The sequence below is a fragment of the Poecilia formosa genome, unplaced genomic scaffold, assembly GCF_000485575.1.
Source record: "Poecilia formosa unplaced genomic scaffold, Poecilia_formosa-5.1.2 Scaffold211, whole genome shotgun sequence".
In the NCBI taxonomy this organism is placed as follows: domain Eukaryota; kingdom Metazoa; phylum Chordata; class Actinopteri; order Cyprinodontiformes; family Poeciliidae; genus Poecilia; species Poecilia formosa.
Window position 1 is genome coordinate 757,819 of NW_006800150.1, and position 26,182 is coordinate 784,000.

General features: G+C 37.9%; 1 protein-coding gene across 2 annotated transcripts; it reads right to left on the reverse strand.

The window, feature by feature from the left end:
- Positions 1–1,877: 1,877 nt before the first annotated feature.
- caly (calcyon neuron-specific vesicular protein) lies at positions 1,878–15,802 on the reverse strand. Of its 2 annotated transcripts, none has more exons than XM_016679447.1 (5): positions 15,572–15,802; positions 7,341–7,535; positions 6,602–6,721; positions 6,335–6,448; positions 1,878–3,477 (listed from the first exon to the last, which is right to left on the reverse strand). In XM_016679447.1, the coding sequence occupies exons 2-5, from the start codon at positions 7,467–7,469 to the stop codon at positions 3,232–3,234; spliced, it is 609 nt and encodes a 202-aa protein (XP_016534933.1). In that variant the 5' UTR covers positions 7,470–7,535; positions 15,572–15,802; the 3' UTR covers positions 1,878–3,231. The 2 variants fall into 2 exon arrangements, with proteins under 2 accessions (XP_016534933.1, XP_007567703.1); XM_007567641.2 differs by having other exon boundaries at positions 7,341–7,503; positions 15,572–15,800.
- Between the last annotated feature and the right edge of the window lie 10,380 nt (positions 15,803–26,182).

Sequence of the window (26,182 nt, forward strand, 5' to 3'; positions counted from 1 at the left end):
GTCTCAGAGGAATGTGAGGTTTGGGATGCTAACAACCAAATAACTCTTGGGAAGGTGATAAAATGTTCAGAAGGAATAATAAAAAAAAAAGAATATAATAAAAAAAAAACAAGGTGGGAGAGGCTCCAAAACAGTCAGGACAAATTAAAAGCTAACCTGCTATTTTACTGTTCGGTTCTGTTGGTGCTACAAAGTCTAAGTGACTATTCGGCTGATTTTACATGATTTTCCTCCGGCCCCGACTCTAAGCCTTTCTGGCTCCACTTGCTCTGTTTTGATGAAACCTGGGATCCGTAAATGCCCTAGTAAATATTTTTTAGTACTTCACTTAATTCCATGCCCTGGGCCAACAGCATCTAAAGTACGTCCTACAGTCTAAACTGTGTGTAATGTAGATTTAATTAATAGGCCAAACATGTTCTCTCTCTGTCACACACACACTTAGAGACACACAAGACACGCAAAGTTTATTACACATAGTTTAGGTTAATGATTTCATAGTGATTAGTGACACACACGCACACACACACACACACGCATTCACACACTTCAGACCCACACATCTCCGGGTTTAAAGCAATGGTGTGAAAAAATGTGACTGTAAATGAGATGCAGACTGGCTCACACCAGTGAACCCAGAAAAAGTGAAGGAACCAGAGGATGTGGCTTGGCTTTGAATTGCTAAACTACAGTTTGAGGAGAAGGAAGGAGCCATATTTTGAATTCTGTGCATACTGAGCATCCCTGAGCAACGGAGTGTAAAGGATCTGCACATTTTCTTCTGGCTTTAACACAGTGGTCTGCACAGCAAATATTCCACTAAAATTGTTGTTTTAGTGGAATATTTTACACTGCATATACAACCCATATTAGACTATGTTACACAAGGAATTGAGAAAATCAAAATGTGAATCACAAACAAAATGACCCCATTGCCTTCTTTGTGTTCTAATTAACTCCTGCAACATTTTTCTTCTCTTTTGTTGCTTTTTGTTCTTTTGGTTAATGTTTTTAAACTGAGCTCAGTTCTACGATGCCAACCGAACGACAGTGGCTCAATTGAAGCATTAAAAAAGTCGTACGTCTGGTTCCAGTTTCATCTGCTGTGTGTCCATGTAACACTGTGGAAAAGCCCTTTACCTCAAGTTCGCACTGATCTGGATATGAATGTTTAATTTGACCTGAAATAAAAATAATAAAAGGAACATTAAATCAAGATTACCTTTGAGTCAAATGAGAATCTGATCTCCTTCCAATCAGCAAGATTTTTGATCCACACAGACCGGTTAGCTGTCCATGAGGTGCGTTGACTGTTTCTGCCTCTTTAAAACTCCTTAGCTGTCACGAGAATACCAGCAGGGGCAAACTGGGGCAATAACACAAGTCAGGAATTTGATACCATCCCAGGCCACCACCACTCAATTAAGACAAACCACCAGGAAGGAATTTCATTTTAAATTAAATTGTGCACTTTACCATCAGCAGCAGAATATAAAAGCTACTATCTCTTAGACTGCACCCATTCCACTGATTTGTCACAGAATGCCAAAGTATTTGTGTTGTTGATAGAAACAACAACACAAACTCCATCAGACACCAACTTTAGACATTTGACTCAAGCATGTTTAGATAAAGGTGTTACAACCATAATTTATTTTATTAATCAGCAAAAATAAACAAATTTTTTCAGGATGTTCATAGATAAGAAACATATTAATGTGATAGATCTATTTTTAAAAGTTTGGATGGATGGAGCTGTAAACGAAGTAGAATTTGCTTATTGCAAAAATAATACAACACTTTATTTATATTTGGTTTGTAACAGAGCAGACTTTACAGGGAAAATCTGTGGCAAACAAAGCAATACGAAACAACAATTTTGTCAATCAAGTGCTGTTTATTTCTTGAAAAACAATATTAAGATTGACTTTGAATGACGTCCTTTACACTAACATGTCTATTTACAAAACACTATTTTTCAAGAGAGAAAACATTAATGTGTGATAAATTAATCAAGTGAATCTTTCAGTGCAAGCATAATACCCATGAATAACATTTATTTATGAGATAAAAGCTGCTATTTTACACATTCATGTGATGCAACACTGTGGGTATTATTCTAAGCATTAATGAAAACAAAGGTAATATTCTGAGAAAAACTGAAAATTAATGGAAAATTAAACACCAAAAGAAGCAAAAACAATGGTGGCACTTTCCTGCATTGTGTTTACTTCTAGCCAACACACATAAAGATACAGTGTTGTAGAGATGTAAGTTTTGTCAGCAGTAACACATAAATGGCTACATTCACAATACTGTAAGAAGCTTATATCAATCTGTAACATAAGATTGTTCAAATTAAATTGATTTATGGCTCTGGAATCATCAGATCCCCTTCACATGTTTACAACAATTAACTTTTAAAAAGAAAGTAGAGTGGTTTGCAAAAGAAATCCAAAACAATATTTTAAAATTTCCTCCGATTCAAACAGTACAAAAATGTAATTTATGCCTAATCTAGCATGAAATTAAAATATCGCAACATTAAAACTGGGCAGGGCACAGTCATTTATTACTTTAAGCATTCTGCTCTAAGACTAATGAACGAATCACAAGATGTCAACGACTTGCAGCAATCTGATTAGAAGCGTGTTCGATTCACTTCTCACCCCCAAAATCTCACGCCACCTCCTTGCTTTCACCTTCTACTTTCTCACACATAAGTGCACATTATGCAGTGTAGGTATGTACACATGAAACCATGAACGCAAATACGCATACACTGCATATCTGTCTGTAGGCAATGATGGCATTTGGGGTTTTTACGTGAGCGCATGCAAATATAGAATGCAAAATGGCAAACTTTGTTTAAATCCATGTTGAGTCGCGCTCTAAAAGTGAACCCCATTCCTGTCTCTAAACACAACGATTTCACCCGACGTTGCAGATTTTAATAGACTGTGTAGTTTTAAAGATTTGGATAATTCACACAAAAATACAAATACAGACCTAATGCTATTTTAAATTAAAGAATCATACCAGTAATCAAATCAGATTTCCCAAAGAAATCTCCTATTCCCTAGGCTATTTGCTCTGATAAAAACAGGTCCTCCTAAGTTGGTAGTCAGGTTATGGTCCCCAATACCTGCAGAAAACAAGTATAAATACATGCACATACATCTTCACGCCATCATTTCCAGCTGGTTCGGCTGTATTTCTCAATTTTATTCTTCAATCCTCTCCTTCCATGTCTTCTTTTAGAGGCTCGGTGTTTTCTTTGGCTTCCTCGGGCTCCTGCCTGATTACTGGTAACCACTGCGACATCAACCCAGGCCCAGTCCTCTTGACCTGGTTGAGGTGGCTGAGAGCTGCGTAGAGCCCGGTACCGGCACTGCCACGGGCGCCTGGTTCCTCCCCGTCCTGCTGCTGCTGCTCGGTGTAGTACATCTCCAGAGCTGCGGGGGTGCAATGCTTCTGCTGTTGTAGCGTAAAGAAAGAAACACTTTTGTTTGCTTTAGGACCCAGTTACGACTGGTATATTTTGTAGATATTTTAATAATACCATTAAAATGTAAATGCTATCAATTTGCACACAGTAATCATGATATTAAATGATGACATCATGACACCTGTAGCTATCTCTCCCTTTCCTTTAATATTTTTTTTTTACGCAGGTTATCTTAGCGATTGCTTTGGTGAACATTTAAGTTTGATAAAAAGCAAAAATAAAGAAATTCTGTGGGGGGAGGGTATTTATTCACAACACTTTTACTATTTATGTCTCCTGTTTTTCCTTGAAGATCACCATCACATGTAATCTAATCAAGCAACCAGTATGTTTGGAAGCCCTTATGAAATATAATGTAACACTCCAAAAAGGTGAGACAAAGAATTCACAGGCCTGTATACTCTACATTGTTTTCCCGTCAAGTTATTCAATGTCAGAAACAATAAATAAAACCTGTGTTTAAGCCACACTGACTGTCTCATAAGCCTAACAACAACCTAAATGTAAGACTTGCTCAGAAAAGTGTGTGAAATGATGGATTTATTGACCTCCAAAGCTCACTAAACCATATGCCTCTTTGATTCCTTTTAATGTCTCAGACAATGTATTAACGGGAAAAAAGCCAAACTTGTAACCTGCAACAACTTCAAAAGCATTGCCAAAGGTCCTCTCCTCCTTCCACCTCCTCTCCTCTTCCTCACACCCTCCCCTCGCCCCCCACCCACTGTTAAGCCTTTAATCACAGTTTAGTCATGCTGAGTCCTAATTAAAGACCCCTCTGATTCACAGGAGGCATCCCAATCTGTGCCTGACCAGAAAGCAGGATCCATCGCTCCCTTCCCCCCTCTGTCTCAGAAGCAAACCCACCCTGTGGTTTGCTTCTGCGTGACAGGCTCTTTAGCTTAACATGCATGGCAGTGCTGGCGTGGTGCACGATGCCTCCAAGGTGTCGCTGGGAGATAATGAGTTTAGGTTCCCAGCCCCAGTTTTCAAGGAATCTCTCTGAAGTGACGGTTCTGAGGGTGTGACGAGAAACAAGCCACTACAACCAAAACCGCCCCCAATCATACAATATTCTTCCAATCTGACATAACAAAGCTTAAACATTTGCGGTAGGTAAGTGTAGCTTTTTGTAGAAAAACATTAGGTCTGTCCTGCTATCCTTAAGATATTAATTTAAGTTTAACTGTGTGTCAAAGTATAACCGAACCTTTAACATTACCTGGAAGTGTTTGGGAAAAAATTTTGCTTGTGCCAACATAATTTCAGAGAGAAAGTATAAAAGAAGAAGGAAAAAAAAACTGTGATGTGCCTGACATTTGGAGGAACTTTATGCTTTAACGTGTTTTAAATTACGGTGGCAAAACAAAATTATTTTCAGTACGAACCAGTGAAGTGGGCGCTGAGATGTTGCCTGGTTGACCTTCACTTGAGCTTTTATAATTATCATTATTTTTCCCACAGAAATCAGCATTGGCGATCACTAGGAATAATGACGTTTGTTATCACCATGGAGACGGTAACCTTTGGATAACCATTCAGACTTTAAAAACTAAGGTGGCCAACAAATGTTTTTGCTTCACAAACCAGCACAAACCCAGCACAAACATCTGACACCGTTTTTGTTAGATTACAAGAATGTGACGTAGGAAGGCATTTCTACTTAAGGCACTGCTTGGTAAACCTATAAAGATCTTAAACTCACAAATAAAGACCTTAGACAGATATCAAGTAGCATCAAACTTTTCTGGAAAAAAATCACGTGGTGTGACTGCCTCTTCAAGTGACACTTTTATTAGTAGCTGCATTCCCATTAAACAAACATCATGAAAATAAATTTACTTAATGGAAACAAAGCGACTTAAAAAAATCTCACGTTATTCTAAAACATTTTTTCACTAAGATGAGGTGGTTTTTCGGCCGTAACGAAATAGATGTACTTTGCAGAACTGCAGTGGAAATATATTTTTCACGTCATGTGAGTCAGATGATCAACAGACGGATGTTACTACTGGCGAAATCGACAAAGAAGATGACAGGAAGTGGTAAGAGGATAACAGTAAAGCTGTTTTTGAATGTGTTGGATCCCCAGCTCTTCTGTAAAATCACCAACTATAATTTCCTCAAACGCTGGGTACATATAAAGAGCCTGTTCCTGTTGCTGCAACACCTGAATAAGACGCCAACGTCTCCTCTGGTTGGCTGATAGATGATGAATTATGACTATAATCTCAAGTAACTGTTTACAGCCATCACTGTGATTGAATTGTAAAGACGTATTGCACAAACAAGGTTATTCACGTGAGTACTTCATTCCATTTCTTATTTAATAGGAACACAGCAACTGCGAAATTGTGGGGGGTTTTTTACATTAGAAAGATGAAGACAAAATTTTACGCACATTTGTAATGGAAATGCAGTGTCTGTCTTCTTTTTTCCTCCAGATGAGTAATTCTACAACTCTCTGGTTTTTATTACACATCTTTTTAAAATCAAGGATTAAACGGAGATCAACTGAGTCACTTTATTCATCTATCTCCTTCCTGGATGAAACCACTGATGGAGGTCATTAACTACTCTGTGTTTTTCCTGTAGAAAGTACCTCTGACCCAATGTTTCTGTCAACAGATTGATATTTGTGTTGGATGTTTATGAAACAACTCTGCTGCTAAAAAACATAAAAACATAAAGCATCTATTACATTTTGCCTTGTTCAGATGGACAATAACTTTGAACAAAGGTTGTAAGGGTTTTTTCTTTTTCGGTGTAACTGGTTTTGATTGTATGTTTTGTCAGTAAATAATTGAATGTAGTTGTTGAGCCCACCTTCAGGACAAACCCCTCTGGGCAGGTGAGCTGGTCGTACCACATGGCTTTGTACATGAGGAGGAGGAGCAGGCTGGTCAAAAACGCCAGCGTGATGAGGATCAGGCCTGTGATCTGGGCAACGCAGAAACAGAGTGCATGTATAAGTTGCGCATGTTGATTTAGAAAACCTCAACCCGTCTTTTTATTCAGGGATTTAAGCTTAAACAGTAAACACCCAGACACTCGTATAATCAGATTTCTGCTTCCTGACATGCGATGCTGTACCTTAACTTTATCTGAGACGTCATTGTAGAAGTTGATGTTCAGCTTCTTGATGTTGGGAACGTACAGCCTGTTCCTCTGCTGCTGCTTCAGCTGAAACTGCGTCTTCGTCTTCACGATGACCTGGAGACGAGATGAGGGAGCAAACTAAGCGGTGCGGAAAACGACCGCAACCTCCGTTCATCTCCAAGGGCGAATTTCCCTCTTTCGTTCAGCTCTAGGGTTACTATGATGTATCCAGCAGCGATCTGAATCTCTGTTTTCCAACTTGTAAAACAAACAGAGCACATTTGCAAAAGCAATCAGTTTTACTGCCGCCCTTTAAGAGGACGTTTGGGGACTGTAGAGTGTTTTCATGATGTTTCCAGACCAGCTTCCACATCAGTGGAACGTTTTGCAGAACTAAATGCATCATCCAACTACAAACTGAAGGCTTTCTGCTTTCATTATGCATTCACAGCAGTGTTTATGTTGTGTGGGCTGATGCCAAGGTTTTCAGCTGGGACGAAGGGAAAGGAGCTCTAAACACACCAAGCTCAGCGTATAGCGGCCTTATGAAGGGACGGTGAGTGTACTGGTGGGAAATGTATTCATATTTGTCCCAGAATTTCTGTATCGACTGCTAATCTGTTTGTTTTATTTCATAGCAAAATGAGATTTTCTTAAAAGAAAAGAAGCCAAATCGAAACCACGGACAATTTGTGCCCGGACGGGAACCCGTCGCTAAGTGGATTGGACCTACCTTGTCAGCCAATGGCTGCTGGAGCTGGCTGACCTCCAACGGCGTGATGAGGGGGATGTTATCGAAGCCGTCATCTGCAGACGGCTGCTTCTCCAGCTTATCAGAGAGATTACTACCCAGCTTCACCATGGCTGCTCAGCTGCCTGGAATGGCCTGAACAGATCTAACCGACAGGGATGCAAAGCTCAGGTCAGCCTGATTCGGTTTGTGAGCTTTTCATCCAAATGCAGAACAAACACACACACAAAAACACAAGAAAGTAACGTAATATGGCAATATTATGCAAATCAGAAAACAGAATCAGATCAGATTCACAGATGAAGCTCAGCACCAGCTGCTGGTGTACTTTCTGTGAGTTTGTCAGCTCCTCTGCAGATATTTTCACACAGACGTAGGCAAGTCACAATTAGCAATAAATCAATTAATTGCATGATAAATTAAAACAAATTTAATTTCTATTTGCATGATTTGTTGTTTTACTCCTTTTGCTCTTTCTACTAAACTGGATGACAAAAGTCTTCAGTCTGCTGCGTTGGTCTCAACTATTCCTATTTTGAAGAACAATTTAGTTTACAGAGATGTCAGTGTCCATTTTGTTTAATATTTCTGTTCTGTTTATTTATTTTGGATATTTCAAATGTCTTTCAGTTCCAGTGTTAAATCTCCATTAGAATTTAAAGTTTATTATCATTAGATACTTGAAAATGGTCTCCAAACAACAATATTATCGTTTATTGCAATGACTTCTGGGACAATTTATCGCCCAGTGATATCGTTTCATCTCGGTAGGCCAGTGAGCATGGCTTGCAAAACTATATTAAGAGACATGGAGAATATGATGCTGAGCTAGCATATCAGTGATTTCCCCCAACCATCTGTGTCATGTCACCTGTTCTATCCTCAGATATAACAGCTGAAACAATATTCATTAAATATTATGTTGTTAAAAGCAGTGTGCTAACTTTATGATTTTTTTACACTTTTCTACAAGTATTTAACTGGAACCACAGTATGCTATCACAAACAAATGATCAACAAGTCATATTAAAACAGAGCGCACACAAAAGATTGTCGACCAACCAGTCGAAAAACTTCATAAATCTTCCTAATAAAATGGTAAGATTAGCTTTTAACATTCCTTTAACCACACATCTTTAGCCACAGATATAGCGCTCCAGGGTTTATAAGGTTAAGCTGAGAAAATCTTTTGTACATCTATATATCCTAATGCTAAACATAATCATCTGCTCATTGCACCATGTTTACTTTTGATTCTGTCGCTATCTGTATGTAAACAATTGTCGTGCAACACAAGACAAAGTTTGGACTTGCTCTGAAAATGAAGAAATATTGTATTGTGTCGTAAACAAGCTAACGCTAGCTTTCACGTTAGCAAACTTCTTTACGTAAAAACATTGTCAGCAGGAGCAAGATGTAAGTTTATTGACAAGCATAGCTGCATGTTTGGATTCATGTTGGAAATAAATGATAAACTGATACAAGTTGGTACCATAATATCTGCTTTAGTGAACTTTGTGTTTCAGCAGCATGCTAAGGCTAACAGCAAGCTACCGTCAGGAAAAACAGACAGAAGTCTTAAAAATTAATAGTAAGTTTGCCACAATACTGTCCACTTACCGATTACTTGTGTCTCTTGCTTTTATCATACTTAAACATTTTTGAACATCAAACACATTTTAATATCAGGAAAGATATTGAATGAACTCAAAATGTATTGTTAAATCCTAACTTAACTCTGACTACATTTTTGGTTAAATTTCATGAACCACACACAGGTATAAATTTTGAACAATTCAGAAGTTTTAAATTAAAGAAAAAAAACAATTCCTTTCATTTTCTATTCAGATTTATGGGATCTTCTAAAGTTTTTTTTTTTTTTAAGGGAAAAGCAGTCAAAGACCTTGAGAAACCCTGTCATGTAAAAGACAGTCTTGGAAGCAGAATATAAAGGCGTGGTCTGTCGCAAAAACCACAGGATTTAAGCAGATAATATAAACCATTTATTTTTGGTAGAATAAAATAAAATAAAATAAAAGTGTGGTTGATGGATGATTTACTTAAAACTGAGCAAAACAAATCCAACTGTGGTAGAGAGAATTTCAAAAACGCCGTGTTGTAATTTATTGGCTTAAACGGAAATTACTTTTATTATAAACTGACACCATATAAATGAACAGAATCGAGTCTAAATTAATTTAGTGTTTCCAAGTAATTCCAGTGTCAATGGCATGTTGACTAACCATCACGGTTTCCTCACGCCAGCAGGCCGAGGCAACTTCCTGTGCGTCATGAACAAAGGGAAAGCAGCCATTTTTGTTCATCACAGTCGAGAAGAAATGCAGCAGTTTTGTGCCAAAGCTTTAATCCTGATGTAAATTCCAGGCACACAGACAGAGTTGTTACATCTTCTGGAGGAAGTGGACTGAACGGGGAGTTTTCTGTCTTTCTCAGGCGAAAGCTTCATGAAAGGTCTGCTGCTGGTGGAAATATTTGGAAGCATGCATGTTGATTTATAGGTTATTTTCACGTAGCAATCAGGGCTGAGTCTTGCTCTCTCAGAGTTTTCAGTGAATATCAAGCAATCTCCTGAAATACTTCTTTTAAAAAGCTGCATTATGTCCACACAGGTAGCTGTTTTGGCTTCGTTCCTGTCACTTTTGCTGTTAAACTTAATCAACAACAGAAATAATTTATGACTAAAAGCAGAATCCTCAGTCTCAGCTCACAGATGTGAAGTTTTGAATATTTCCTCAGCTGCCATCTGTCCGACCTTTGCAGACGTTGACACGTGTTAAAGCCTCGCAAAAGCGTTAATACTCCCTAAACTTTGCCACATTCTGTCACGGTGAAAACCAATAAATGTGACAGACCAAGACACCGTGAAATGGAAAGAAAAAGAAAACACTTTTAAGGGAGAATTAATCAGAGTAACAAATAGGTCCATAGTAACACTGGAGGAGCTGCAGATCTCAGAGGAAAGTCATTGTTAAAAATAAGTCATAAAAATACAAACTTGTTAGCCAAAAACCATGTAGCGGACACAGCAAACGTGTGGAGGAAGACTCTCTCTCTCTGGTCAGATGAGGTTGAACTGTTTCATGTACAATGCTATATTGGGGTGGAAAATGTGGCACATTGCCTAGAACACTTAAAAGTAACTTTTCAGCAAGTTATAGGAGCTTGTTTTAAGTTAATAACTAGTTAATCTGTCATAGATGGTGTAAGATGAAGACCTAAGTACAGACAGTCAGATGAAAGTAGATTTAATAAAGGCGAGAGTTACAAAGACCAGACCACAAGAGAGACAACAGCAGAATGAAACTGACAAAATGGAGCTTAAATACTGGCGAGTTTGATCAGTGGACGGACAACCGGTGGCTGATCAACAACAGGCTGAGAGACGAGGAGGAAGCGAGAGAATGGCTGAATGGGAGAACAAACAAGGGAAGCAGCAAAACAAAAGTGAAGAAATGAACTAAACACAGGATCTAAATAATACAACATCTAAATGAACTAAGAGCAGACGGAGCAAATCAAAAACAAATAAACTAGATCTGGAAGATAAAAACAAGAGAGCAAATCCAAGAATCTGAATAATAATTTAACTAACAGAGGGAACAAACTAGGATAAGGGAAAGTACAAATAAGACATCAATGCAAGGAAATAACAGAAACCAGCAAGTCCAAACAAGAAAAAGTACTAGTTATACGTGAAACAATCTTTCAGTGGAACAAGATATTTTTTTCATGTAACTTATAACACTGTCACCTTCCTAGCATAACGGCTTAACTTTTTCCCCAAAAGATAATTTAAGTAAAACAAAAAATATATATATCTCAATTTTTCAAAAAAAAAAAAAAAAAAAAATGACTTGGGCCCATTATTTTAGGAAAAATGGTTTGTTCCACTGAAAGATTGTTTTACTTATATTTTTGCACTTTTTCATCAATATTAAGAAATTACTAATTTCAAACAAACTCTTATACTGTGCTTAAAAGTTACTTCTATGTAAGTTCTGTCTTTTTTCAAAACAAAAATAAGACAACAGCTTATTTGTCTTAGATTTGAACTAAATCTGAGCATTTAGTGCAAATACAAAGACACTTACATTATAAACTAGAGCAAAAAGATTTGGTAAGAGTTTGTGTTTCAGCAGTGTGTGAAGAGGCTTTTATAGACCAGAGACAAGGAAGATAATTAGAGCTGATGGAAAGAAGGACGGAGCTAAATACTGGAGAAAAACCTGTTATAAGCTGCCAAAGTCTTGAGACCACATCAGCCGAGAGTTACAAAGCGAATTCCTGTGTTCGAATGGCCCAGTCAAAGTCCAAACCTAAATAGAATTTAGAATTTATTCATGAATGTAACCTGATAAAATGTGGACAGACTGAGTAAGAATGCTGTAAGTGAGCACTGTTATATAACGATGTAATGAAGAGCTCGATGAACTGTTGGACTTGGGATTTTGGCGGAGTCGTCCATGTAGCAGAACCTTCTATATGAAGCCATGGTTCCAACGACTGCATGTTTAATAACTCGGTGAAACTCAAAGTCATACAGCCTGAGACAAACACCATCAGACAGCACAACCTGCTCTTCCTTCCTACTCAAACAACCTGAGGAAGTAAACATGTTTCATAACTAGCGAGTGATTCATGATCCTTCGCCGCATCTTTTCCTATAATATCTTATCCTCAATGTATTTCTCTCTCTCTCTCTGATAGTGATTCCATTTCTGTTTTTTTCATCAAATGATCATCTAATAGCGGAGAGAGGAGATGAGCCACTTATCTCATTCACACAGTGCAACACAGCACCTTCCCCCAGCCGAGGAACCCACTGGCCCAATGACGCCAGTGACTCACAGCCATGATACACGAAGCAGGAGGAAGAGAGCTGCCGTCCACCAAGGGCAGGAAATGTGCTTTTAATGACGCAGGACCAGATACTGGAGCTTCCCGTCGCCATGACGGTGAACATAGTGCTTGTTGGAGACATGCAGTGCCTCACGACGGGATTATGATACCGCGTGAACTTTGGTTCCTCTTTGTCACGTTGCGGTCGCAAGCATCTGTGTTTAATGGAGGTGACAGACCAACACAAAGTACTGCATTGTTGTGAAGTGGAAAGAAAACCACTTGTGGTTTTCACAGCTTTTTACCAATACAAATCTGACAAAACTGTAGCATGCATCCCTTTGTTCATGAAGTGCCATTAATTGTCATATGGAGTGAAATGAATCAGGTTAGATAAAAATCTCTAAGTAATTCATTTTAATTCAAATTCAAGAATACAATATTAATCCCAAAGGGAAATTAGATGTAGTTGTACCTCCTATTATCCAAGGTTCTTCAAAGAGTTATTGCAGATGTTGATGGCTGAGGGTGGGGAGTGCAGCAATAGCTTATCAACGACAGTCTCATGAACCGGATGATCAGGGTTGTCCATAATTTTTTTGATCTTATGAAGAATCTCTCTTTGCATCATCCTCTCCAGAGGTTCCAGATTCGTTCCCAGAACAGAACCAGACTACTATATCAGGTTGTTGCCCCAACAGATGTTGGCAGAAGAGATGATGCTCTTAACAACAGACTGATAGAAGATCAAAACTTTGAAGGATCTTCTTCAAGAAATCCAGTCTGCTCTGTCCCTTCTTATAGACGGCCTCACCAGTCCAGTCTGTTGCCAGGACGAACACTGAGGCATTTATATTCCTCAACCACCTCCACTTCTTCTCCCATGATGGTTTGCTCGAACCCTGTTTCACCTGAAATCAACAATCATCTCCTTTGTTTTGTTCACATTTAAGATGACACAAATCGGTCCACCTGCTCTCGGCACTCAGCCTCTTGTCCATTTCTGATACACCTGTCAACTACAGAGTCATCTAAGTATTTGCAAAACTCAGACTTGTGCTGGAAGCCTGAAGGGTAGAGAGTGAAAAGGAACGGTGAGAGCACAGTACCCAGTGGTGCACCTGTGTTGCTGACCACCTGGTTGGACACACCGTCCTTCAGTCTCACAAACTGTGGTCTGCTTGTGAGGTAGTCATAGAACCAGGTGATTGTTGAGGCCTCCACCTGCGTCATCTGGAGTTTCTCACAGACCAGATCAGGCTGAAATGTGTTAAATTCACTGGAGAAATCAAAGAACATGATCCTCACAGTGCTGCCAGTGCAGGTGTATGACGGCGTCTTAAACTCCAACTGCATGGTGGCAAAGATAAACATTTGGATGATGGACCTCCACTGTTTCAGAAACTAACATTATTTTAACCTTCTCAATTTTCTCTGCTGTGTTCACGGGTCTTCATGATGAATACAAAATGCACACCTCAAGGCTTTCCTTTTCAAAACAGTTTGAAAACCATCAATCATTTTCTCTCCACTTAATCCCAGTAAAACACACCAAAGCCTGCAGCTTCAACGTGACAAAATGTGAAAAAGCTCAAATGCAGGAATATATTGTTTAGCAGACTTTGCACGCTGAAAGTACTTGATGTTATTTCGAACGCCGTCAAATCATCGAAACCAGAAGGAGACGTTTCTGTCCAACGAAACAATAATTTCGAGATATTAAGTTACGAGCAGATCGTTGTGGACGAGTGGGCGGTTAGCGTGGTCATCTGGCTGCTGACCGCCATTTTTCTCCCCCCCACAGTTGGAGTGAAATGTGGGTACGGTGAATCATCCTGGATCTGTGATTAACAAATGAGCTGTGCCGCTGTCAAACACTCGGTGTTCCCACACTCTGCTGCTGCAAACAAGTTCTGTGAGAGCTGTGAATCACATCTTCTTCTCACTTGTCATCTTTCTTCAGAATAAACAAAAAACATTTTAAGTTGGATCAGTACGTAAGTCTCACAGGGGCGGCTTTAAAGGACATGGAAGGGGCTACGGTGCTGTCCTGGGTCTTCCCCTCATGGACAGCACAAACCTTTTTGGGACACTAATCATATTTCCATACCAACATCAGACTCCTTATCATTCATAAGCTACTGTACTGTAATGTGTTACTTTTAATTAGCTTACCAGTGTTATTGCTGACGATTTTAACCTTACAGAAGGAACAAACTAAGTAAAAAAAACGTGTATTTTGATTTAAATAACATCAGCTGACAAACACTAAATTTACAGTAAACATGTTAGGAAGTTTAATTATATTTGCCCAACAGTGGCAGCAACCATTAAGGTAAGGTAAGGTAATTTTATAGCACATTTTCAGCAACAAGGCAATTCAAAGTGCTTTACATGAGTTAAAAGGAAATACAAACAAAATAACAAACCAAAGGAAAGAAAAAAAGAGGAAAGAAAACGAATCTAATGTTCTAAAGTATGTAAACTAAGTGCTCCTGTTCAGGGTTGCTAACTATCTAATACCATTTCTAAATAGTGTAACCGATACATCTATAAGATTAATATAGAACTCATTTTTGCATGTGTAGTAACATTTAGTTTGCATTGTTCAATGTTATTTTAAAAATTATATATTTTATCTCTCCAGCTTGGTGCTCTTGGGGGCCCCTTGTGGCGTGGAGGACCTAAGGAGTCGCTTAACTCTCATATACCTTGAGCTGACTCTGCCTCACCTCTCCTCCTCTCTGTTTATGCGAATTTACTGTTCAAGAAAGGTCACTAGTGCTGAAAAAACTTTCTGAGGGAGAATACATTCAATGCTATGAATAGGTGAGTGTTTTTGGCACCTTCTGTCAAGTTCTTCACGGTTTGCTGCTCATGCATATCTGAACTTGGTGCATTGAAGGGTGCTGCAACAAGACATGCAGCAGAGACAGGGAAAAAAAGGGGGGAGCTGATAAAACACATTTATTGGTCTCGGTGTGACTTTTTACAGCCGGCTTTCTATATATAATCTGTATAATTACACCGAGTCGCAGTAGTAAAGGTCTACGAGTTGAAATAAATCAGTTTTTAGCCTGTGGAGCTATAAGAGTAACACTTGATTCCTCGCAGAAACGCAGAGATTTGATGCTTTTCAGAAACGTGAATAGAGGATATTTATCAACGCGACTCTGTCAGTCGAAATAAAAAAAATATGCCCCATTTCAGCAACTTATTGCACAGTGGCAGCCCCCCTCCCACCCGGCTCGCTTCAGCTCCCGGGTCGAGCCCGTTTGGTTACGCAAACAAGCAGCCGCAGTGCCGCACATATATATATATATTTTTTTTTTTTAAAGGGGAGAAAAACTTACCGTGTCTTTGCGGGGATCTCCTGCCTCGTCGCCCGGGAGCGGATGGTCTCGGTGTCGGTGGCGGATGCTGGACTTGAACGCAGGTTGCCGTGGTGACGAGTGATTCAGGAACGGGACTGCGCATGTAATAAAAATAAACCGAGCGGCTCCGTCCTCCCGTGGAGAGGCGAACTGCGAATGTGCGCGCGACTCTCCGTGGACGAGACCGTGGCTCCGTCAGAGCGTGATCGGCTCGTGGGTTTATTAACGAGTGTTTGCTTCCGCGATGATGCGACACGAGCGAGCCCCCACTGTCTGAGGGGGTCTCACCTGATCGGCCCACGAAATATAACCGAACATTTAATTAATACGCTAGGTTTTATGTTATCTTTATTTCTTGGACATAGTGAGGAGTAAATTTGCCACGTAAGAGGTTCAAGGAAGAAAAAAAAAATACTGAAAGGCAACTTTACGATCAATAATAATTTATAAAAAAAAAATATTTGGAACAATTACTGCCACCTGTACAAATTTAAAGTGAGCAGTGTAGCTGTGTAAATTTAGCTCTGAATCAGTTACACATGCATTTCATCGTATTTTTATGTCATTAAAATCAGCTTCAGTGATTCAGTTAAAGAAAGTGTAATTCATATGGACTAATTTCATAATACAGCACAGTTCACAAAATGATGTCTGATGAATAAATGTAATTTTGTGGTCATGTCAAGTACACCAGGGTTCTGAAACATGCAGCTCTGGAGCCACATGGTCCATCTAATAATTTTGATCAAAACTAATGCAGGACTGGAGTTACTTTAATTATATAAGTTTCAAAAAGGTTCATCTTAACAGATTTATTACTTGTTTTCACGTTCAGGTTCACAACAACAGTTCTTTTTTCAGTTTTATTATCGTTTTTGTAATTTCTTTCACACACTAAATATATTTTAGTGTGTAATTTAAAAAAAAAAACTGTTCCATTAAACACAATTTAGTCCTTCTCTTTGTAGACATTATGTGTATTCTTTATTCTAATGTAGATAAAATTGTTGCTTTTAAACCAAAAATTAAATATTTTTGCAATTTATGCACAAAACTTAATAATAATTGAAGAATCAAGGAGGCTTCTTTTTTTACTTTTGAAAAATTTATTAGAAATTAGGTAAATAAATAAAGAAAAGTATATAATTCGATATAAGCACTACTGATCCCAGGGCCTACACAAACACTGCAGTTGTCCAGCAGTCAGTGATGGACGTCCTCCACTAGGAGACTGAGCCACAAACGTCCTTGTTAATGAATCTGACTGTTCTTGTATAAAAGCGAATCAGTGGGAAATTAAGTGGAAAGAAAACATGTGGTAGAAAAAAACAAGGCGCACAAACAACAGGGACTACTGCAGCCCTGAAACCGTCGTGATGCGCAGACCATCCATCCATCCATCCATCCATCCATCCATCCATCCATCCATCCATCCATCCATCCATCCATCCATCCATCAGGCTGAGACTCTGAAATAAAAAAATCCCACCTTTTAAAAATCAGGCGGCCCCTTTTTTACGTGAATTCTTGCATCGGTGCAGCGTGACACAGAGACGATCAGCCTGCGGTTCTGCTGAGGTCTTAAGGAGCCTTCAGGTTGCTGTGATGGTGTCCTTTGTGTTGGTTCTGGTGTGTCTCATCGTACTCCTGAGGTTTATGTTTGTTTTCTGGCCAATTAGTCACAGTGACGACATGGGCATTAAAGCAGCTTCTCATTCCTTCTCCACCACACGTTATCCTCCCACTCAACTTTCTGAGCAAACACCTGGGTACAGCAGCTTCTTTAGCAATCACCTTTAGTGTTTTTTACTCTCCCTGTGGAGTCTCTCTGCTGGAAGACTGTCAGGTCAGCAGTGTCACCAATAATTGTGTAAAATTCAAACAACATTTGACCACTAAAAATTCCTTTAAAAAAAAAAGCAAAAAACAAACAAACTGGTATTTATTTATTTAAAGTTATTGTTTTTCTTTACACTGAATGGATTTTTTTCTGCACTGTAAGCCACTGTATAATAGATATGAATTTCACTTATAAAAACAAAATTAATAAAATAAATTAACATTTCAATAAGAGTGTGTATTCACTGAGATGAACCAAAACAAAAAAGCAGCTTCCTGTGGAGCTGAAAACATCCATTTATTTATTTATTTGTTTCAGTTGATTTTATAACTTAAGCATATTTTTAGGTCAGTACAACATTGTACTTAATTTTTTAAGAGTACTAATTAGTAAGAGTAATAAATTAAATATTCAGTTACTGTACTATTGTCTTATATTTTTTCCTGTGTCGTTAATTTGTCTTGTAATCTAAATTACAACATTAAAAAAACTTACTACTGTTAGGAAAAGAAAGATTGAAAATGTTATATCTACAACTTTATTTACACTTATGAGTCTCTGCAATAAAATATGTATTTATTTTAAAAACAGAAACATTGAAGTACTCTAAGTTATATCCAAATATCATTTATAATGTGTATTAAAATTATAGAAATAACAATCATGTTAAACTTTCCTCTGATCAGAAAGTTAAATTAAACACACATTCAATGCAACGATGACTGATGCTGTTAAAAGCAGAAATAAATTACTTTTTTTTTTTTTTTTTTACAAAAACTTGTAACATTGCGACTTTTCCAGGACTCCTTAAGATTCAAACATTACTGAACTTTTCAGAGCAACTAAAAAAAAAAAAAAAAAGCTTCTCTGACAATAAAAAACTTAAACTTAAGATTTGATTGAATCACTAAGGTATTTTCTCTCCTTGATGTTTTTTTTTTCTTTTTTACAATTTATAGTTTTCAGGCATCCCTACTCAGATAAACAAATTTTTTCCCCCAGTAAAATGTTCGATGAGTAAAAAAAATAATGCCTCAATGTAGCTCCTCTGCATCAGGAAACACGTTTTTCTACAAGTTGCTGCGTTTCATCGCAGCTTTTTATAGCAGGTACATTACAGCTGCAGCTGAAGCAAAATCTCACCACAGGACGTCAGGAATTGAGGTCAGTTCACGGAGTCCTATAAAGGTGGAGTTGCTTTAATAAGGTGAAAGTTCTCTACAATTTTGAGTTTGGTTTATTTACATTGAACATGAATTATTATACTGCAGGGAGACAGACAGACAGACAGCGCAGCATAACAATAATTAATTCAACTGACAACAAAATAAGTCATGATTGTCAAAACTGTCAACATCCATCAGGGAATAAGAATAAATGACAAACAAACTCTTTGTTTGTGTTTACTTAATTCTAAAAGCGATGGGTTTGCTCCTTGTTTTCTTTTCTCTGGCGTAAGTCGACCAAAGCTCCTTTACATGTGAAATTGTCCATAATAACTTCATAATTCCTAATTATTATTATTATTATTATTTTTTTTTAATGGAACCATTCCTCCCATCGTTTTACCAAAGAGTGTGTTTTACGCTCGTGCTTAGACTGTTTCCTGTTTATTTTTTTAATGTAATTTTCCTTCAATTTTCTGTTGAACTCCATCTAAACCATAGAGGGAAAAAAAACATAAAAAAGTGCAAGCATTTGAAGGCACAGGTGTTTTTACATGACTGGCATACTGTTGATAAGACATATTTCATTTTTAACCGTATCGTGGGTGTTACTTTACAAATATTGTTTACTGCTGCCAGTCGTTGCCAGGACATCCCCGAGTTTTATTACAGTAGCATAAAATAAATCCTGAGAAATGTGGAAAAATCCAACCCTTAATTTGAGTGCATTTATTCAATGCGGGGAAAAAAAATACCACAGGAAGACATAAATCTAAATATTATGATGACGATGATTTAGGAAAATCACATGGATGAAAATTCCTGTAAAGAAAAACGTAACTGGCTACTTTCTACTTTATTTAAAAAAAAAAAAATCTAGGAAATTCTAACTATTAATCCATTGCTTTCTTGTTTCCCTGGGTTGAGAATGTGACATGACACTTGGGGGTAAGGCGGGACTACTGTTCAAAATGGGAAAGACAGGAAAACAAACTGACTACGGTGTGTTTATGTGTGTTTATCTTCAGAATATTTATCCACCACTAAATATCAACACTGCTCAGGGTATAAATTCATCTAAGTGTCTGTTAAAACTCATATTTTCTGTGACTTTTGTTTGAGTCCCTACATAGTTTTTATGACTCTCAATTTATACATTTTTATGACCATTTTCTTCCCTGTATTACATTTTACATATTGTTTTATTTTGCATGTTGCGGTTTGAATAAATTGTTCAGAACTTTGCGTGTCTTGGTTTTCCTGGCATTAGTGGCCTCCACTTACTGTAGATTAGACAAGACGTGGGCAGAGGGAGAAGGGGGAAGACATGCAGCAAAGACATCTACAGTCATAGTATTAAAAAGTTTGAAACAGCTGAAAATGTGGCAAACACAGCTGGAAAGAGGACCTAAGTTTAAGTTTTCAAAGTGTTTGGTGAGCAGGACGGTAAGGGAGGTCAAAGTAGAATCACCATTGGCTTCATGGGGTCACCTAAAGCATTCCTGAACATGTCTTCACAAGAGGTGCCAATGAAAACGGAGGACTTTGCACATGTAGAGGAAGAAAAAGCGCAAACCAGTCTGGTCAGCAGATTTGGATCAAGCTTTTCATGCAAAGAGAACTCCTGCTGATTTCCTGTTGGGCCGTGACTGACTGTAAGAGTTCATCAAGTCTTTTGGGGATCACTCATCCAAATACCAACGCTGGAAACCCCCTCCACCCACCGCTGCCAACCCATCAATTGAGCCAACATTTATTATCTTGACCTTTGGTTTGACATCAAAGTGGATTTTCGACTTGCTCTTCTGTAAGAAGATGGCGGTGTCACGCTCACAGTGTGAGAGGAAGCCTGCAGGCCTCCGACGGTGTTGATGCCTGTGAAGAAGAAAGTCGTGTCTGACTGAATGTAATTAAAGGGAGAATCAATTAGACTGCAGTTTGTTGGAGGGAAAACACCGTGTGTGTGTGTGTGTGTGTGTGTGTGTGCGTGTGTGTGAACTTGTTTAGCTATTGTATTTAGGACCAGTTGTAGCATATTTACCGTTACAGGGATTCAGTGTTTAGGGTCAGGGGTTAGGTTTAGAGAAATGGTATTAGGTTTTGGTTAAAGTTAAAGTTAGTGTCAGAAATAGACTAGTAATGGTTACGGTTAAAGAAATTGTCTGGGTTAGGCATAAATACAGTTACTAAAATGAATGGAAGTCAATACATGCAAAGTCCTAATACGGGTAGAAATACAAATGTGTGTGTGTCTGGTGACATGAGAAATTTATGAGCTTTGTCTTGAAGAGGCTTTTGTTTTTACCAAAATCCAAATTTTCTCTTCACACTTAAACATATTAAACTAATTGGACACTTAAAAGCTGGTTGCATGTTTGAACAATTTATCCCTCTAGTTTTGGATGCTGTCCAGCTGGAAGGATATTTGCTCGGACAGTTGTTATGATGTGTAACCGTGGCAACAGTGTATTGTTTTTACAACGGGGAGCAGCCAATTGGCATCTCAATAGCTCAAATAATACCTGAACTATGACCCCAAATCCCAGCTGAGTAAAAAATAAATAAATAGACAAATTGGGCTTCGTGGATGAAGAGCAGAACCAAACAGCAGAAAGAGAAGTTCAAACCATCTCTTCCTGAAAATATAAAGCAAGCAGTCTTCAACCAGAGGCTCCTTCAGATACGTTGCGAGACTGACTGCTACTGGAGAGCCACCCACAACTACTCTGAAGATACTTGGATGATATGCTCTACAACAGCAATTAATTTCCCTCTTTTTAAATGGAGCTGAAAAACAATAGAACGGCGTAAAGGAAAGATTTAAGAGGCGTAAACCATTGCATTAAACTGAAGCTTTCAGACCTTTGACCTCTGAGCTGGTTGACATCTGCTCTATTAGTTTAACCAGCAATAAAGTCTGTGTGAAGCAGTCGTTGGATTAGCTCTCACCGTTCAACTCCATGATCAGCGATGATCTAAAAACGGTTAGATCAACCTGTCTGTGTCTCTGCGTCCTCTGACTGTACGATATTACCCGAGTTAGATGGAAGATCAGTCATCTCTTTCTTTAGCTTGGCTGACTGTTGATGTAAGCAGCAAACACATTAAGATCGGTTAAATACTTTAATATTTAATGCATGTGGCCTCTGTTAGTAGCAATAAACAAGTTTATTAAAACCCATTTTGATCTGCTTAGCTGTAAAACAGACATGATGACACATTTTGTTGTTAAATTTAAATATCTCAGTTTTAAATATACATTGAAATTCTTTTTACAGTGTTTGTGGTGAATTTATTATCCGGTTAATGTGAATATTAACAGTAAGCTAATCAAATATGCTGTAAACTAATATGGATAAATCAGTAGGATTCTTTTAAAAAACAAAGTTGCTTGAGTAAGTTAATTCAGTTGCACATGTAGTCCTTTTATTGCAAAAAATGTACATAAATTCATGTGTATTAAAAATAAGGTTTCAAGAAGTAAAGCTTTTTTTAAGTTCGGTGGCTCTTCAAGTCAGAACTCAGATCTTTACCAACAGCGCCGTCTAGCGTCCGATTACTAACACAACAACTTAAGCAGAAGAGGGATTGAATTTGACAGCACTATTTTTTTTCCACCTAAACACACAAGCACAGCTAATAATTATTCTCACTATGCATTTGTCTTAAAAAAGAAATGAAAGAAAAAGGAATCAGAGAAAATTCCAACTTCAGTGAAACACTAAACTATAACTAGACATGAATAGGATCGAAAGACAGAGAGGTACTAAATATGGTGAAATTTGACAAAAAACACTGATAGCATGATCAAATGAATATTTAAAAAAATGAGCTTAATGTGAAGATAAACTAAACAAAGTTTGTAAGGAACAGACTGAATGGCATCTGACTTTATCCTCAGTGAATTTAGGAATGTTTCACTGGTTGATTTTTGTGAAAGACAGCCATCACTCATCTCATGAGATAATATGAGACTTTTTGGCAAGTAGAATATGCTGCACTATGTATAGAAGTAGGCCTAACATAATGTATCTAATGTATTCATAAGGAAATATATAAATGAAGAGCAGAAAGTGACCAGAGAATGATTCCTGAGGTACATCACCAATTAGATGAGTTATGGAGGATGAATAATTACGAAGAGTTTTTCCACCAAGTCAGTTCCAGCGCTAAACGGGTGCTAGCGCTTTCTAAGCTCCAGTTCTTTTTGTTTCCATCACTGGAAGCATCGACTCCGGTACGGATATTCTGTTTTTGGGTTCATGGAGTCCAACAAGCAGTCAAATTGTTCTAAGTCCGATCCTTAAAACTCCTAAGCATTGAGAATGAACACAAACAGAAACTCAGATAAACATTAAAAACATGATTCAACTTTCTCCGACCTTCCAGCTATTATTCTATATCACCTGACATGGAGTAATTGGACTGTTTATTGCTGTGAGTAAATGATCACACCTGCTGAATCCACAGATGGCGTCCCTGACTTTATAAATCTCACTCCACAAGCTAAATCTGTTTGAGCAGCATGTCAGACAGAGGTCTGCTAGCTCTGATTGTGAATTACTTATGAAAACCATGTATTGTTTGAAATAAAGTTACTAAGTTAAACCAGTGATATTAGGGCATGTCTGTGGGGATACTGACATAAATCCTGAAGTCTTTTCATGAGGGAACCTCCATGAAACATAAGGATACACCATTTACTGAATGAAACGTTTGTAGAGATCTAATGATGGGAGTTCAAGCTATCTAGGTCTCAATACTAGCTAGGTGCTAGCATTAGCACCAGGACCACTTTGGTGAAAAAAAAAAAAAAAACAGTCCAGTGGAACAGCCCAGCTGGGGCATATGGATGTAATATTGAGAGCAAAGTCTTTAATTGTGATCCAGGACTCTGGATGATGAGGATGTTGTGACTAAAAGTTCTCAATGTTGCATCTGAGTCTAAAACAACTAACTTGAACTATGTTTCTGTTGGCAATTAAGGGTTGCTCACTGGTCCATTTAACAAGTGTGGTTTCTGTATCTTGTAGGACTCTAAAGCTAGATTGAAGCTATTAAAAGCAAGGTTATTAAAAATAATCCCCGAACATTTAAGGTCTTCTAAGTTTTATAGAAAGAGCACATGAGAGAATGGCGTATAGTGCCATTAAATATTATTGCCCACTTACAGATTTCTTGGGGGATTTTTTTGTTTGTGTTATTTTTTTTGCTGCACCGAAATGTTTCAATAGGGATTTTTGGACCATCGGAAATTACTCTTAAGAGCACACTAAGCACTCTGGATATTTTCTAACCATGAGTTGAAAATTTATATTAATTACTTTTAACAGTTTTTATGATCACTGCGGTTTCTGGATAAGAGCTGAAATAAGTGAACCATCCGCTGAAAAAACATGTTCTGAAAACAGTGAAACTTGCTGGCCTTCCACTGCCTTTGAGATCATCGTCAATGTTTGAAGGGGATCATGATGTTGACTTTTGAGTCCAAAGTATGTAACTTTAAAATAAATTAAAAAAAAAACAAGCACCTTTATTGAACCAATAAAAACCAAGCAAATAAGGTGAACAAAATGGAGCTAAATGCACCTCAAGAGCAAAAAACAATATAAAATACACAGCATGTGTTGCAAGGAAATCAGAGGATACATTTAGGAGAACTAAAGTGAAATACATATTTTAGGACAGGGAATACAATAACATAAAACAGATATAGATTGGAAGTTTAATATTTAAAAAAACAAGTCATATCAGAGGTTTATGATATTTTTAATATAAATAATAATAAAAAAACAATCGAAAGTCCTCTTTTATTCTTCCAATAACTGAGCTGAATATTTATGACGCTGTTTACATTCATGAACAACCTCAACATTATGACTTCAGAAATGTACTTAATTTTAAATGTTTAACACTAACTTGCTAATTAACAGGCACACAAACCTGACAGTTCCTCAAATGATACAGGAAAACAAAGCATCACTCGACGTACCAGAGGGATGCCGGTTTGTAATTATTCCTGCTAACACATCAATCCACTGGTGATCTGCTGTCTGAGGTGTTAATGAATACACTTTCACAACAACAAGTGATGCAACCTGTCTCCACACGGTTATCGGAAAATATCTGATGAAAATTAGCCAAAGGTTAAAGATTTAAAACTAAATTATACATTAACTGGTGTGTTCTGTGTTATAGTTCTATTTAAACATTGAGAATTGTGATATAGGTCCTGACTTGAACCATGGGCATTTCAGCCTGAAACGTCTGGTCAGCGTAAACCTTCATCATGCTGCATGCTGATTATTAAAGTGAAACTTTACTGCAAAAATGATCCATTTTGTAAGATTGTTGTAAACTTTTAAATGAAACCAGAAACGGCAAACTGTGCATTTGCAACATTAACAACCACTGTTCCTCTTACAGCTAATTCATGTCAACCAGTTATTATCTTTACAGTGTTTTACAAAAATAATTGTACCCGATCAGCAAAATGCTGCCACCACTATGTTTTACCACATGGGTGCTATTTGAAGGTTGATGCAGGTCATGTGTTGCAATTTCAACACATGAAATTTTGGTCTTTCTACCAGGTACAATTCCAACAAAATACAATTCAGTTTTTTGGGTAAAATGCGATAAATAGTGGAAAGTTGAATACTTTTGCAAGGTACTGTAATTCACCCAGAAATGCAGACTGAAAACTGGACTGTTTCATCCCAGTCTGCCCAAATATAGCAAAAACAACAAATGAATTTCAGATAAGTTTGATCAAACCTAACAAGCTTTAACCACATTTTAGTCTCTTTCTTTAGTTGGCTTTCACTCTTTAAGACAGAATTGTGCCTCAATTGAGGAAAGATGCCAATAATTTTATTTTTAATAATCAATTTTATTTATAAAGTTATTACAGCTGAGAACTGAGGGAATGGACAACTTAGCAGAGCTTATGTGGAGGAGGGTTTGCTGCACAAATGCTTTTATCTCCTTCAGATAGCCAGAAACTGTGGAAAGAGTGAGAACGGTGGAGTCCCAGAGAAATTACAACCCAACATCAGGCACAGATGAGTGTAATCAGCATAGCAATGAAATGATGCTGTACAGCTGCTGATCATGCACCCAAATGGCACCAAGTATAAATAAAAAAAAGGGGTCCCACAACTGATCCTTGGGGCACACCACAGGAAACAAAGTGGGTCAATGAGCTGACACGGCTAATGGAGACAAAGTCAGACCTGTTTGTCAAATAAGATCAGAATCACTCCAAAACAGTGTGAGTAAGCCATGCAAGGTGCTCTGAGCGATGGAGAAGGATGTGGTGGTCCACTGCAGGAAAAGCAACACATAAGGGAATTCACTTTGCATTTTATGTGCATCCATCTACTTTTGCAGCACTGCAAAATGGATTCACACACGACTGCATGTTGGGTTGAAAGCACAGCTGAACTACGTCTGAGCAAACCACTAACAAGACAAGGGCAGGAGAAATATGGACACACTTTAAAAGAATAAAAAGTCGTTTATTTGCACTTAAGCTAAAATGTTTTATTCATTTAACAAAAATACACTTTGTAGGAGACGAAT